Here is a 16,054-nt window from a genome sequence, read left to right as displayed (position 1 = left end):
GTTAACATGCGAATATTAAAAATATCCTTACTCGTTATCATATACATTTTCTATCCGTTATTTATCTACATATATTCGCGAATACAATTTTTTTACATGCATATGCCTATAAAATCCTATTCGCGAATACGAATAATCTTTTTTACATCCCTGTACTTATAAAATCCAACGTGGGAGTGACCTTTACTTGTATGACTAAACAACACAGTTTGCTAAGCATTATATATGATTAAAGTGTTGTTCTAAATAGGATGATAACAGTGATGATATGCGAAGAGAGAAAGAGGAAATAGAGTTGAAGCATGTTTTGTTTGTTAAGAGTGTACACAGTGCTTCGCTGTCTAGCATGTGAAAGAGGTGTGGCTCACCCAACTGGCACTTACTCATTCGCATACCAAGCGCAATGAGAAGAGAATGAGGACAAAACTGCTCTACCATTTATTTCACTCTCATTCTCTATACTCTTTTCAACCTCACATTCGCTCTTCTTCTGTCTCTCTCTCTCTCCACATTGCTCCCCAAACCAAAACCAAAACCACATTGCCATTCCCTTAATAGCCTCTGCAACACTTTCATAATTTCTTTCATTCTTTTCTTCCTTTTACCACTGCAAAAACTCACTCTTTCATCACTCCTCTATTTTCCTATATACTAGGAAAAACAAAAAGTAAACACACCAAGATGAACACACTTGGTTCAGAACTACGCACCAGTGGGTGTGAGTCTGGTTGGACTCTATACCTGGAACACTCTTTCCTTAACCAGAATGCTTCTTCACATCGGGGTGGAACTGAGGGGTTCTGTGAAGAGGAACAAGAACACAAGGACAAAAGATTCAAAGATGAGGACTCTGGGGAGGAGGATTTGTCCATGCTTTCTGATGCTTCTTCTGGACCTCCTCTTTTTCCACACTACGACTCTTACTTCAAAGAAGATCTCAATGGCTGCTTCTATTCTGCTTCCGAGGCAGTGAAGCTGGCCAAGACTAGTAAAAAGAAGCAGAAAGTTAAGGAAAATCAACACCTTGAGGATCAGCATCTCACTTTTCTTCACGACACCGCTAGCTCTCCTGTCTTTGACTTTTCCACTGTATGCTCCATGTTTGTTTTCAAAGCCAAGAATTTGTGCTTGCATGTTATTTCCTCGTTTAGTATTTTACCGAAAACGGTGAATCCCTTGAATGTGTTTTGTCACTCATGGTTCTTGAAAAATTTGCAGGACAATGTTACAAGGGGCAACCAACAGACATCTGTAGGGAGTGTGGTTGATTATTCACAAGGTTTTTCGGCAACTTATTTTATGGTACTTCACTTTGCTCTCTTCTTTTGATTTCGCTATTTCACACTTCTTTAAAAGACTACAACCATTTATATTCTTTCAGGGAAGATCGTCATTCCAAGAAGAACACTTCGGTTTCTTACAATCAGAAAACGAAGTCGAAGGCAACAAGTAAGTTTTTCTTGTATGTACATGAAGAAGAAAACAGATTTCGAATTTTTGGTTATGATTGAGATCTTTTAATATGCATTCTTTGTTTGACAGATGGTATGGAGGAAAAAGGATGGGAATAAGGTGAATATATAAATATATGTGTGTGTGTGTGTGTCGGTTCTGCTAATGGCTGTCTCTGCAATGGATGGAGAATCGTGGTGTTGAAAGGGACCCTGTACCTTTCTCTTTTTTTTTTTTTCTTTTGTAGCCGTTCATGTAGTGGGAAACAACATGAAAAGACAAGTTAGATTTATTTTTTTTGTTTACTTTTTTGCTTTAGAAATCTTATTTTCTTGTCAATGAATGATGATTACATTTACAAGGCATATGTGTGTAAGGATGCTCCTCTTTTGTTTCCATGAAGCCTCAGGCACAATATAAATGCGGCACTAACAACATTCCATTGGTTCAAATATTCAATTAAAAATGAAATATTTGGCTTTATTAAGGTATTATATCTAAATTCGCTTCCTGATCTTTAATTTAAAATGCAAAAATGTTAATATGAACTCAGTATAGTATCACTTGTTTTAGAAACAGAACTAAAAAGAAACTTTTCACTCGTGAAAGGAGTGAGGAGGAGACTAAGACATGCTATCGATAATTTAATCGCTGCCGACTTTACATAAAAAATGGTGGTCACAGATGATTTAGATTTTGGTTACGTGATTGTTTTGTGAGTTAGGTACATTTGATTAAGTAGAATGTTTATATTAGTAGTTATGATTAAAAGTTAATGAAAAAGAGACAAGGGGTTTAAGAGTGTTAGGAGGAGGAGTGAAGAGAAGGGATGGGTTTTAAGGTTGATGTTGGAATATTTGGCATGTCTCTCTCAAAATCTCTTTCAAGCTCTGGAGATCCTGCCTGTGATCTTCCTGACCCAAAGTAACATGCCCCATTTTGTTTAAAATATGATATTTGATGTTGGTTTGTGTGGTCTTGTTCCCTCCAACTCTGTCTGCTTGGAAACTGTCATAGGACTTGATGTCATCCATAATTCTGCCTTTCATTTTTTTTATTCCTTTATTTATTCCTAGTTCGTTCCTATTAAAATAAAGGGCCAAAATATCTGCCACAAGTCCAGAAATCTTCAACAAAGCTAAAGAACATACCCAACACAATCTAGGATCACAAAATCATAATCTCAATCCACATGTTTTACATAATTCAGTTATTGTAACTAATTAACCTATCCAGTTTTAAATAATAATTATGAAATAACAGAGAGTAATGTTTTGAAGTTAGATAATGGTGGTGTTGATAATGAAAAGTTAAACATGCAGGAGAAATGAAATTGTAGAGAGACAGAGAAAATAATTAAAAAAAGTTATGATATTCCTTGGCTTGGTTGGTGCATTCAATATAAATGGATAAGAATGAAAAAGGTTGTGGGGGGAAACATTTGTGTTCTTCCAACCACCGCCCAAACCAAACCCCTCTGTCATTGGAAGAGGGTAAGGAGGGTGCTTCGATGCTTCCAACAAGTTTATTGTCTCATCTCTTATTTATGTGATGATGGCCAATTTAGTTTCGATGTTTCCGTTTCTCTGGACAATGTCTGTACTCTTGAGGATTCAAAGCTCTGTGCCAAGAACATGATAATTTATTGTATAGTCTGAAACTATACCTGATTTCTCACAAATTTCTATGTAATATGCAACGAGCTTTTTCATTTTAAAAAACACTAATAACATTCAATTATGTATCCCATCAAAATAAGCTAAATCACTGTGAATATTGCATCACTGCATAATTCTATTTCATGGTTGGAAGCAAAGTGTATACTGTTACTGGTATTCTATTTTATAACGCAGTAAAGGTGCAGTGCAATAGCTTTTTTTCCCATTTAGAGAGAAACATTGAAAAAGTTTAGCAGGCAAAATCATTCTTCCTTCACCTTTTAGTCAAAAACCACACTTCAAATCCCAAAGGAATTTTATTTTCTTCCTTGAAAGTAAAGGTGAGAGTGTAGACCCTTATTTTGGTAACTGGTACTAAATTTGCACTGTTCAATCTGGCCTTCACATGTGGGACACAGGACTCTCATATACACCTTGAGGACAAGATCACCTAACCAACTTGCTCCATTGGATAACTATTTGACTCATCATGAAATTTGAAATTTGATCCTTTACAGTGTTAGTACAGACAAAACATTGAAGGAAGATAGCCCTTTGTACAGGCAAAGACGGCTAGAGATTTGACTTCAAATATAACTTTGAACCATTGGTGAAACAAATTAATTCTTTGAAGCAAAGTTCATGATAAAAGTTTTAAAATTAAATCTGGCTTTAACTAGAAATTGTGAGCATAGAATGCATGTGGAATTTGGATTGGTGAACCTAAAAGTAATGTTTGACCATAACACCAAATCATTCCGTAGTTTAGTGACAGATTTATTTTTGAGGGAAGACTTTGAGGCTTTGGCCTGCCAATAATATTTCTTGTGCTTTGAACAAAGTCATGGCAATGCAGTGAAATGCTTATCTTATTATGCCACAGACAATTGGGTCTCCTATTCAGTGACGCAACTTGCAAGAACAAAATTGCCAGCATATCCAAATACCCCACAAGATAAAACCAAATCAAAAAGAAATCCCACAAGGCTGGAATTGTTGGAGACAACGAAGAATGTGATGCCAACCAATGTCAAATTAAACTCATTAATTCAATCACCTGAAAAGGTTGTACTCAGAGGATTTCAAGGACACAGTAAATCACAATGTACAGGGTTCCTAAGTGTGTACAATTCCATAGGTAGAGAGCTACAGTCTACAAAAGCAAGTTCAGTGTCATCTGAACAACCATTGAAAAGTAAAACAAGAAAACCTTTCACTTGTTTTTTTGAAGCCAATCAAGGATACCCTTTTCTGTATCTGAAACTGTCCCATCCCTTCTCTTCAGCGTTCCTTCCATCAGTTCGAAGTAATCCTTGTAATTTCGCTTGTAATAACTATCCAGCCTCTGCAAACAATGCAAACAATGTGATACAAAATTAAACACAAACCTTATTCATGTATTGTACGCTAAAAGACAAATGCAAAAGTGGGGGAACTCAGCCAGTGATTTGTTTACCTCTTTGTCATTTTTCTCCTTGTTTTCCTCTGATTTCTTCTGATATTCTGGTGATAATTGATTTCATCACAAAATTATGATGTTAGGAAGAGCAATAGAACTTGTCATAACAGAAGAAGCGTAAAGAGAAAAGTGTACTTTGAAGAAGCTGAGTTCTAGAGTCAGGTATTTGGGTGGTGGCAATTAGAGTGGATAAGACAATGCCTCTTCTTCCCAATTCCAATTTGGTGTTTAAGGTTGGTGTGGATGTGTGTGCTGCTTTCCCCTGTGTTCTAGGAACTGCTTGCAAATTAGATGAAGCATACTTGTTTAGTGTAACAGTTAGTGCCATCAATATGCTTTGCCCAATTGAACTCATTGGATATTTTTATTTGTCTTGAATGTGTCTTGCTAACAGCCTAGAATCAAAGAGTTATCCAAATGGATAATGAGATGAGGCAAGGCAAGACGTGTGGACGAGCTTTTGTAGGTACTAACCGATGAAAGAAAGAAAAGAAAAATCTCATGCGGTTATGCAGAGAAAATCTTATATCTAATTCCAGAAATAACAGAAGATTTTACGTTGCAGTTACTTTTACTTTTATTATTTTTAATTTTAAGAAATATACTAGTAATATTATTTGTTTAGTTTCTAATTCTAAAGTTTTTAATATTTAAATTAAAAATGGAAGGTAAGTTTTATTTACAGTCGTAATATGATAAGTTAAATATAATATGATAAATTTTATACGTTAATTAACCAAAAGTGAATAATATGGAATTGTCCTAATTTAGTTACATGTATTAAATTATGAAAATATTTTTATAAAAACTTTATTTTCGCTGAGAGAGCAATTAAATATAACTTTATTTTTATCTTATAAAGATTGGCAAGATCTAAAAGGACTGAATATTTTATCTTTCAATAATATTGTGACATATGTCTTCAGCTATTTATAATACTTTATTTTAATATAACTTTTCATAACATATAATATTTAAAATCAAACATAAAAATCAAATCAAATTTCGTAATCGTGACTTTTATATTCAACACACAAATCTACTAACAGCTAAAATTGCAAACTAAATAAATTTATGGATATAACTATCCATCACAATAATTTTGAGTTACAATAGTATTGATCATCACACTATTAGATTTTGAAATTGAAAAAATATAAAAAAACAAGCTAATTTTTTAATCAACCAGATTGTGGCCGACCTCAAGCAAAATCTATACAATTTTTTTGAAAGATTAATATAATTTAATGAATAAACAGTATAGTGTCCAAGTCCGGTTTAGAGCGGTCTATCAAACCAGTTCAACATATGTTTTTATCTTTAATTTTCACTTTTATTGCATACAAACTCCATTTTAATAAAATTGTTTTCCACTCATTTCAAGTTTTAAATCTGGATAACAATTAATATACGGTCAACATTATTTAGGCACTTATCAACTCACGTTTTTAAGATAATGTAATCGAACTATTTAAGCTAATTATCACTTAAATATTGTTTACTGAAAAGTTAAAAAAAATACTGAATCTAGTTACGGATAATTGAAAATGTTTACAATTTCATTCTTACATTGATATTTGACTATTTTAATAGCTAATTTTATCTTGTATACTTGTTTTTAAATATTTATTTTCTCTTTCATATTTATCTTTAACCTTTTAATAATAAGAGACATGTCTTTTCAAGAGAAACGAACCTCTTAGATGATGAATCATGATGCCTCCGGAGACTAGTCTTTTTCGGCTATAAAATAAGCTAAGTTCAGACAAGAATAAGGATAATCCAGACAAAGAAAATCAATAAATTAAAATGAATTACTTTGTTATAGTATTGTTGGCCACACATCACAAGTGATACTTGAGCAATGAGCTTTGAAAGAACAGCATACGACAATAATTAATTACATCGAATTACCTTATGGATATAAATTGTTATGCCCTATAAATATGAGGTGTGTCCGGAATACCAAACAGGACATCTAAATAATATAACAAATACAAACTTGATGATCAAAAGGGCAAATAATATTGAGCAATAGGGAGAGTGGGACAAAAATCTTTAGATTTAATTAAAAACATGACATTTCAGAAGGAGGTGGGAAGAGAAATACGATCTAATTATACCCCAAGTCACTAATAAATTCCCGTGTTATCAATTTTAGAAATTACATTTGTGCAGAACTACCCGATGTGTCTTCAAATTATTGCCTTGCCACGGTTGGACTTATGAAGAGATAGCCACAGTGAATTCTCTCAAATAGAGAAGGAAAAGTTCTACAAAATCTTTACAGCTTTATCTCTGTTGCAATAAATTAATCTAAAAGACAAAACATAGTCATGCCTGACCAACCTACACTGAGGAATCAACTGACCGAAGTTTGCAGTGAGTCAGACCATAACATGACAGTTGCCAAAAGTGATATAGTGGCAGTTTCAACCCGAAGACGATGAGGTCCAAGACTAACAGCTGTAGCACCTGCTTCCATCATCATACTCGCTTCTTTCTCGGTGAAATCTGGAGAACCCGACAGCATCATAAACTAGCGTTAGTTCGATTTAAGCAAAAAATAGGTATATATATTTATTCCTGCAAAAAAACATAGCAATTAATAGGCAAGCACACATGGTTAACAGGGTCACATTTTACCCTGATGATGAGAGGGAGAATTCACCTCAGGCTCACAGTCATCCTCAACTTATTATCTTATCAGTTGAACTTCCCATTATTTCTAGACATTTGGTAAAATAAAAAGGTGAAATTGAACTGCAATAAACATATACTAACCGCCTTCTGGTCCAATAATTATTAAGCCACTGGTTTTCTTTTCCAATGATGTCAATGCACTAAGAACAGGAGTTGCTTTCGCCGTCGCAACAAGAGCTAGCTTTGATTGTGCAATCTAAGGGACAGAAAATAGACCAAGTTAAGTAATGACATCAGCATAATAAATTCAGTAATGCTATTATGTAATCATGTATATCAAATAAATAGCCAACAAATAACACAGGGATCAAATCCCTTGTTTAACTGTGAGAGGAAAGAAAAAGGAAAGCCCAACGATAGAAGAAGCATAGACATCCAGAATTACAAACAAATCACTAATTAATCCGATGGAGGTTATCACAATGTACTGGTTAAAATTCTTCTCAAGGAATTGAAATTCATGCATAATTCCAGGCTAGGTAGTATGAAATGGAGAGCTCACAAGGTGCAAAAGGTCATCAATCTCTATAGGATCTTTCAGAACCATTTCATGCAGTCGTTGACCTGCAAAAGAGGCAAAGATGCAAGGTTCACCAACAAAAACAAAATGCGGTGCCGTCTTAGACCCAAGTTTAAAATTCACTTCAGTCTGAATGAATCAAAGAAAATTCAGACGAGAGTATAATAACTGTATATCTCAAATGAAAGTATAAATATAATTACATTGTTTGGATGCTGCTAAAATGACACGTTCCAATCTGTCCACCCGATTTTCTGAGATCGATGGAGAACGTTCAGTCAATAGAGGAGTTACACTACTGGCTCCAAGTTCCTATCGCATTTAAACATGAATAAAAGAAAACAACCATAACACATTGAAGCTGTAAGTCTAACCAGATAAAACCTCAAGATATTATTGAAACGTACAGTGCATTTTTCTACAAGCCAGTCAGCACGCCCACCCTTTAGAGTACCTAGACAGGTATCGTTCTCAATGAGTCAAATTTTGATTGTAAGAACTAAAGAGTACAAAACATGCCGCAATTATTCAGTAGCTGTAGTTTGGTATAAGACTACAAGAACTTGCCAAAACCAGCAAATACGTGCAATTGTGTATTTTGTGGAGGTATTGATATCAAATCACTCGATGCAACAAAATCAAGCCCACTGCGGTCCATGTCCTGTATGCATCCTTCTACCAGACCTCCTTTTCCATTGAACAGCTGTACCCTTGAACAACATAATTAGGATCATCAACAAAATCTTCTTCAGATCAGATTGAAAGAGTAGTGCTAAAAAAATGAGCAAGAACTATCTGTTCCTTTGCATCCCTTGAATTAGTAGCAAAGAAAATTGTGTCTAAATAAACGATCCTGGCTAAACAAAATATTTGCCATAAATCATTGAAAATAAACTATCAAAGCAACTCCGCTCTCACCCGCCCTTTTCAGTACTAATAACTTAGTAGGAGACACTACCCCACAAGATTTGTGCAGACAAGACGTTCGACCTTCATCTACTTACTGTGATTTACTAATGCCTTTATACGTCTTCCTAATTGACATCGCGAAAATTATAATTACAATCATATAAACTTTTAAGGAAAAAGAAAAAGAAAAGAAAAAATGAACTGAGTTTCTCTCATAAGGAAAAATAAACTTACGAAATTTGTATGAATAAATTGGATTTTGACTCATGAAAGAAAGCGAAATTAGTATAAAACTTCAAGGAATGTCCTATATAAATAACGAGCAATCATCAATCAGAATTACCTATCGTTGGTGCTCAACCTCAGTACTTTTGTCATATGCCAGAATTCATCACCTTGCACGCGTATAACACTACCCTGCATTTTCCAGGGTAAAACTAAATAAAACTATAAACATATCTATAATCATACTAAATAAAGCACACCAACCAGAACGACAGTTTAGAAGGGGAAAATTGAAAAAGGAAATGTCAACAAGCCGTTAAAATGGCCTTTACCAAACACCAATTACGAACTTTGCTTAAGCCCTAGCTCCATGAAGCTAAGTGCTGCTTATAAATTACACCCGACAAGGATGATGACAAACGAGGGGTTCCTAACTGAAAGTGGATCCAAATTGAAACTACAAATAGTGGAATTGATAAGGACTTGTAGTAATATAAAAGAGTGACATACAAAGCAGAGAGAAAGAAGAAGATAAAGAATACCTTGGAAGGAGGAAGAATTTCGGAGTAGAAGCGAGGAAGGCCACCCCGTGACTGGTCTCCATACTCGGAAGAGGAAGAGAATGTCATTGCACGCACCGTCAGGTTTCGGAGCCATGACCGATTCACGAAGCGAAGGGTTACGCCTCCTAGGGTTTGCAACATTTCTCTTCGGCACCCAGTTCAATTTCAATTTCGTGATTCTTCTTGTCTTCACCGGAAACGGTTGGGTTGCGTTGCGTTGCAGGTGAGAAAGAAGGGGGCTTCTCCCTGCACCCCAAAGCATTTCTCCTGTACTCCCAAAACTTTTTTTGTTTTCAATTTTACCCTTAAATGAAGAAAGAGAAAACACAGTAAAAAAAATTAACTGCACTCTTACATCCAGTCAACACGAATCTGCTTTTGTTGTAGGTCTCTGCACCCCAAAAAATGCCAAAACGGATGACAGAATCCGTTTCAAGATTTTAAATATATTTTTTAATTTTTGTTTTGTTTATTTATTATGTTTTCATATATTATAATATATATCTAAAAATAAAGTAATATATATATATATAATTTGATTTGTAAATAACTTTTTCAAAAATAAATGTAATTATAAAAATAAATAAAACTAAATGATAATTAAATTTTAAATTAGATAAAAGAACGAAATTCCAAATTCGTTTCTGTTTTTTTTTTTTTAATGAAACGGAACGTGGAATCCGTTTCGCACAGAGCTGAAACGGAATTCCAAATCCATTTTTTTTTTTTAACGAAATGGATTGTGGAATCCGTTTCGGGTTTATGTTTTTCGTGCTGAAATGGAATATGTATTCCGTTTGGTTTTTTTTTTGTTTTTCTGAAACCCGTTTTAGCGTGTTTTAAACTGGTTGGAGAGGTGGAGCGTGTTTTAAAGTGGTTGGACAGGTGGAGAGAAGAGTATTAATGATTGAATTTGAATTGGTAAAGGAACACAGCCTAAGGGAAGAGTGGGGTGTGTGCATGATTGATGGGCCATGGGAGAGAGAGATTTGGGAGACGGAAGACACATTCCGTTTCATTTTTTTAATTTTTAGCAAAACAGATTGTGTAATCCGTGTCGGAGGAAGGTGAAATGGAATCCGTTTTGGTGGTTTTCTTGGTTTTTTAGAGTGTGAGATTCGTTTACGTAATTAATGTAATTAAGGAGTGAGTGTTGGAGTGTGAAATGAAAAAAAAAAGAATACTTAGAGTGATATAAAGGGGAAAGAAGACACTACCTGATAAGAGGGCTAGGTACACCAAAAACACCAAAAACAAATGTATTCTTAACTTACAACATCCCCACAACCACCTACGAACATGAGTAATAAACATATATATATATATATATATATATATATATATATATAATTTTGTAATGGGTGCGAAAATCATAATTTATAGGAAACGGAATACAGAAACCGTTTCAAAACGTTATGAAACGGATTCTGTATTCCGTTTAAGAAAAAAATTTGCAATTTTTTTGAAACGGAATACAGAATCCATTTCAAAACAATTTTTTTTATGAAACGGAATACAGAATCCGTTTCATAACGTTTTGAAACGGATTCTGTATTCCGTTTCATAAAAAAAATTGCAAATTTTTTTGAAATGGAATACAGAATCCGTTTCAAAACAATTTTTTTTATGAAACGGAATACAGAATCCGTTTCATAACGTTTTGAAACGGATTCTGTATTCCGTTTCATAAAAAATTTTTTTTTTTATGAAACGGAATACAGAATCCGTTTCAAAACGTTATGAAACGAATTCTGTATTCCGTTTTCCATACAGCTCTCACGACCACGAACCACACAAACCACAATGAAACTGAGCAAAAATTTTAATGAAAGCTGGATGATGGAGAAGAAACGGAGTAGAAGAATACTAAATAGTAACGTATAATAACGTTTTGGGGGTGCAGGGACGTTGACGCAGTAAATGGAATTTACTGCGTCCGTACCCACTTTCACCCATTCTCACAGTATATTAAATAAGGGCATAAACGTAAATTTTGGAGGTACAGGAGATTTCTTGAAGGTGCAGGGAGAAGGCGCCGAGAAAAAAAGGTTTATGGCGCGAAAAACCCACCACGGCCCATAGGTTAGGCCCATCTAAAATTCTAGTTCATGGACAATTACTTCCTGCATACCCATGATTTCTCTTTGTATATAGCAAGAAGAAAATGAGCTCATAAAATCCATGCATTTTTCGGACCATCTAGAAAAATACATTCCTAAATTAAGAAAACCCATTTCCATATAGTTACAACGAATGAGATCTTCATTGAACACGTCAATAATGGTATCAACTATTAATTGAAGGGTGGCGTTAGAAAATAAAAATGAGTGAGGTGAATAATATATAGGAAAAAGAAAATCCACAAATCCACTTCTTAAGGTTTTAAGATTTGAAAATAGTATTAAACATATTTATTATATTTGAGTTGACTCATAATTTGAAACTCATTAGACTACACGATTGTTGTATTTCGTCCGCCACCCCCATACTGTGTTCAGGATGTCTCTCATTTTACTGAATTAAATTATTTTTATATTTATATTTTTTTTCTACTTTTTGTCATATAAAAATATTACTCTTACTTCTGAGTATTTAATAACGTAAATCCTTATTTATTACTTGGTATCATTCTTATTTGTAATAAAAAGTATTTAATAAAAAGTTTAGCAGAGTATAAAAATGAATGAAACACAAATATCGTACCCGGTAAAAAATAAAATAAATGTACGTTTGAACTTTTACGGGATTGGGTTACTATTTCATTACTTCTCTGTTGAACTTTAAAATCTTCATACATAAATTTGCACTCTAGCAAGTTTTGGTGTGTAAGAAGTGACAATGATTTAAAGAAAGAGAAAAATGTGTTACTGTTTCATTTACGCCGGCTTTATCGATTATTGTAGACTTTGACTTCCTTTTTAAGGGTAAACATAAAAATGATGAGAATAATTAGCACTAGTAATCCTAGGCGTGGAAGTCAAAGATTGTAGTAATTGTAACCAACTTTTTTTTTCCAAATAGGGTTGCAAATACCGTACGACAGAGTGTGGTAGACCACATGAAAATATAAATCCACGAAGGATGTATAGTTAGGTGGTGGATCAACATTTCTAAACGCATTAATTCACGTGTTGGAAGTTCCACGTCTATGAGAGAGATAGATAATTTTATAATATATAAATGAGATGCAAACTTCATCTTATAAATCGATTTTGTAAGGTTAAATTAATTTTAAAAACCTGTTTCTAACATGGTATCGGAACTAAATTAGAGTTTATCTTAGTGAACTTTTTTGAACATTCTGTTCTACCAGCTATCAAATACCTCAATATAAGATAGAGATAAGACAATTTCATAATATATATAATATATAAGTGAATAAAAATTATTGTAATTTGATCATAGTGATTCGGAGTGAGCTGAGGGACACGCCACCATTGATAGCATGTGAAAATGGTGCTTGTAGGCCAACTTATTTACATTGGTCAACAATGCACTAACTGGGCCATAATTATGAACTTCATGCTAAATATGTTAAACAATGAACCAAAAACTTCTATATAGATAATATCTCTGTTTTTAAAACCAAAAATGAACGGACACAATAACAGATAGATAAGATAAACATTTTTTCCTCTTGCTTTTAAGTAATGATGTGCTCTGTGGGCATGCAGCCGCAAACTCCACTGCTTCTTTCAAACATCATATGTTTCATATCATTAAAGTTTCTTCACAATTCATTTTACATTCATTGGATCATATATTTTTGGTAAAACACATTCAATTTGTAATTTTTTTTCTTGTGATAATATTAATAGGTTAAGTCAGAGTGGAAAGGGATACAGTACATTCAAGCATTCACGTAAGCATGAGTCTGAGATATTGGATGCATATTTATAAAATAAAATATGTAACACATTTCATCTTAATAAATGGTTGTTATTAATTGAATGTGTGTGAATGCATGAATACCCTGGCAATAGAAATATGTTCAAAGAGGATACCACTTGATGACCTAAAGGCTATAAAGCATATCCAGTGTGATCACGATGACTGATTATGAATATGCTTCACTTTTATACCATTTTTGCCAACCTTCTAGTTATGAAGCCAATGGTGGAAAAGATACATTGGAGAGATTGGGTTTGAACTTAGAGAATTTTTTTCTGAAGGAAAAGTCGTGGAAACTTCTCTTTTCTTAGAAATGAAATTAGAGAAAAGAAAAACTTAATTAACTTTGCTTAATAGAAAGATTATTAGATTAAGACTTTTGTTGGAATAACTTTTGTCCAGATGATGTTTCCATCACCCAACCCACCAAAGAGTTTTCTATTGGTACGATTTGAAGCAAGAAGGAAAGTATGTGTTCCTTTTCATATTGGTGAGGAGCAAGCAAAACCAAGAGGAATATTCGTGGAATTGTCAAAACCATGGTATTCATAATGCTAATTTGTTATTATCGTCTTAACCACAGAATAATTGCTTTTCAAAAGACACAATACATAATTCAAATCATTTCTAACACAGGGCCTTACAAATAGCTTAAATTCAAATCAGCATGAAAAGATTCAAACTTACAAGAAAAATGATATTGTTTTTCTACTTAAATTTGAAATCAATTTATGGTTTAAATGTTTGTCTAGACCATTAAATCATAATGCAAAACAAATTATTGTTGCGGTGCCAGCCAAAGAATACAGTGAGCCGACCAAACCAGACTTAAAAAGTTTAGCTTTACTAAGTTTGATTTGTTTATTTAGCACACTCAATATGGGGTGTGATTCTTTATCCTCACACCAAAAACAGGGTATGCAAATAGCAATAAAAAATGAGTGTCGGGTAGAGACAGTTTTCTGACAAAAGTGACGCGTTTATGTTTAAGATAAATTAATTTGTAAGTATTTGATTTTTGTTCCGATCCTGCACGAGGAACCTCATAAATCTTATCAGAATAATAATCACGACGTAGTCATTTAGTTGAACTAATGCAAGAATATTTGGGTGGCAGTGGCATCATATCTTTTGTCCCAGACAAGTTTCATTATCTTTTAACAGTGATATATATATACATATATTAAACATTGATTATAAGCAAAGAAACGCCAAAGCTATAATCGTGAAGGTTCTGTAATTTGAAGCTTTTCTCTTTTGTCCATCCCTAATGCACATGCTATTATTCACTTTGGGAACCAAAGTTACTTTCGGTTCATTGTTGTGTTCGTTATTTCCCAAACAAGTTGAAGACTTTACAGCTGATGCAGAGCTTCATCATGCAAGGTTCCATTGTCTTTGATATGACCAATCAAATTGTGACCATGCCACTACGCACCCACCACCACCACCACGAAAAAAAAAACATACTTTTCTGATGTATAAACCCAGTTTCAAAAAAACTATGGATAAATAAAAATAAGGGTAATATCCAAATTTATACTATCAAAATCGATATCCACATATATTCATCGGTTTACAATATGAAACAAAAAGAAAAACTGCAGGAAAAGAAAAACAATTGACTGAACCAACTCTTAAGATTTCAGAAGTGGATTATATATATATGTATGTGAAAAGTATAGCTTATGCATAATTACAATGATAAGCTTGAATCCGGTATGAGAAACAGCGATGAATCTCATGGTTTGTGCTTCTGTGTGTAGATATAATCCGTGTGAGCCACAAGTGTTCTTCTCATCAAGCAATCTTCTTCTGAAATACCATCGCAACTTTCCTCCACGTCCAACTTTTCCTCTTCCAAAACCTTAAAGAACATACGAGAAGAAGATTATTAACAATTGAATAATACAAAAGAAAAAACACATACGATGTATGTAACTGTTCATATGATATGAATTAAGAAAATTAACTGACCCCATGTTGAGTTTTGGTTGAAGTGAAAGAGGAAGAAGCAGGGCCAAGTCTTCCAGCATATGTGGAGGTTAAGAAGAGGAATAACACTGCAAGGCAAAGGGTGGCACTAGTGACCTTAGACGACATTTTCATTCTCTGTTTTCTGAGAAAAACTACCAACTTACAAAAAACTATGTATATCTAATATATCTTGATCATGCAAATAGAATATGACTCTATGATTATATAGATGGTTGGTGTAGGGGCAGGAGTGGAACTTTACTCTTTGGGTTGTTAATAGTAGAGTCCCGTGTTCGCGTGTGTACGTAAAACTACGCGGAACTTTTATAAAGAGAATATGAAAGATTAAAAAATTCTCACTAAAATTTAATGCGTAAGAAGCTGTTACAAAAACACTACCTTGTTGTGGTGGGGACTGTTCTCACTATTTTTTTGTATTTAAAATACTTTTAGAATGTTCTTTCTCGAAAAGAATCTTTTTTGACTTTTGAAACATGATCATAATGTTTATGCTACGACCATTCAAGATTAGTGTGGAAGGTGTGTTCGTCATGTTTAGAGTTGGACATCTAGTGATCATGGTATGTTATCAAAAACTAAGATTTTGAGTTTTTCTTATAAATATATATATAATGAGATTTGACAGAGATTACGAACGTGTGGTTTTGACAAATTGCACGAAGCCTGACAAGGAACG

At 33.8% G+C, this 16,054-nt stretch overlaps 4 protein-coding genes across 4 annotated transcripts; 1 reads left to right on the top strand and 3 right to left on the bottom strand.

Annotated features, from left to right (window-relative positions):
* The first annotated feature begins 265 nt into the window (after nucleotides 1-265).
* LOC114190183 lies at nucleotides 266-1,581 on the top strand. Its single transcript, XM_028078978.1, has 4 exons — nucleotides 266-1,089; nucleotides 1,219-1,302; nucleotides 1,382-1,449; nucleotides 1,543-1,581. The coding sequence occupies exons 1-4, from the start codon at nucleotides 682-684 to the stop codon at nucleotides 1,574-1,576; spliced, it is 594 nt and encodes a 197-aa protein (XP_027934779.1). The 5' UTR covers nucleotides 266-681; the 3' UTR covers nucleotides 1,577-1,581.
* A 2,544-nt stretch (nucleotides 1,582-4,125) lies between these two features.
* LOC114190184 lies at nucleotides 4,126-5,009 on the bottom strand. Its single transcript, XM_028078979.1, has 3 exons — nucleotides 4,705-5,009; nucleotides 4,567-4,613; nucleotides 4,126-4,455 (listed from the first exon to the last, which is right to left on the bottom strand). Exons 1-3 carry the CDS (start codon nucleotides 4,922-4,924, stop codon nucleotides 4,324-4,326), a joined length of 399 nt encoding a protein of 132 aa, XP_027934780.1. The 5' UTR covers nucleotides 4,925-5,009; the 3' UTR covers nucleotides 4,126-4,323.
* A 1,356-nt stretch (nucleotides 5,010-6,365) lies between these two features.
* Nucleotides 6,366-9,780, bottom strand: LOC114189875 (ribosomal RNA small subunit methyltransferase E). The gene is made up of 8 exons (XM_028078596.1): nucleotides 9,469-9,780; nucleotides 9,045-9,118; nucleotides 8,360-8,502; nucleotides 8,200-8,246; nucleotides 7,996-8,104; nucleotides 7,775-7,836; nucleotides 7,354-7,468; nucleotides 6,366-7,083 (listed from the first exon to the last, which is right to left on the bottom strand). Exons 1-8 carry the CDS (start codon nucleotides 9,628-9,630, stop codon nucleotides 6,932-6,934), a joined length of 864 nt encoding a protein of 287 aa, XP_027934397.1. The 5' UTR covers nucleotides 9,631-9,780; the 3' UTR covers nucleotides 6,366-6,931.
* A 5,119-nt stretch (nucleotides 9,781-14,899) lies between these two features.
* Nucleotides 14,900-15,578, bottom strand: LOC114190612 (phytosulfokines 3-like). The gene is made up of 2 exons (XM_028079566.1): nucleotides 15,358-15,578; nucleotides 14,900-15,247 (listed from the first exon to the last, which is right to left on the bottom strand). The coding sequence occupies exons 1-2, from the start codon at nucleotides 15,487-15,489 to the stop codon at nucleotides 15,122-15,124; spliced, it is 258 nt and encodes an 85-aa protein (XP_027935367.1). The 5' UTR covers nucleotides 15,490-15,578; the 3' UTR covers nucleotides 14,900-15,121.
* Between the last annotated feature and the right edge of the window lie 476 nt (nucleotides 15,579-16,054).

Source organism: Vigna unguiculata, chromosome 7 (genome assembly GCF_004118075.2).
Source record: "Vigna unguiculata cultivar IT97K-499-35 chromosome 7, ASM411807v1, whole genome shotgun sequence".
Taxonomy (NCBI): domain Eukaryota; kingdom Viridiplantae; phylum Streptophyta; class Magnoliopsida; order Fabales; family Fabaceae; genus Vigna; species Vigna unguiculata.
The sequence above is the reverse complement of the archived record's forward strand: the minus strand, read 5'-3'. Positions and strand labels throughout refer to the sequence as shown.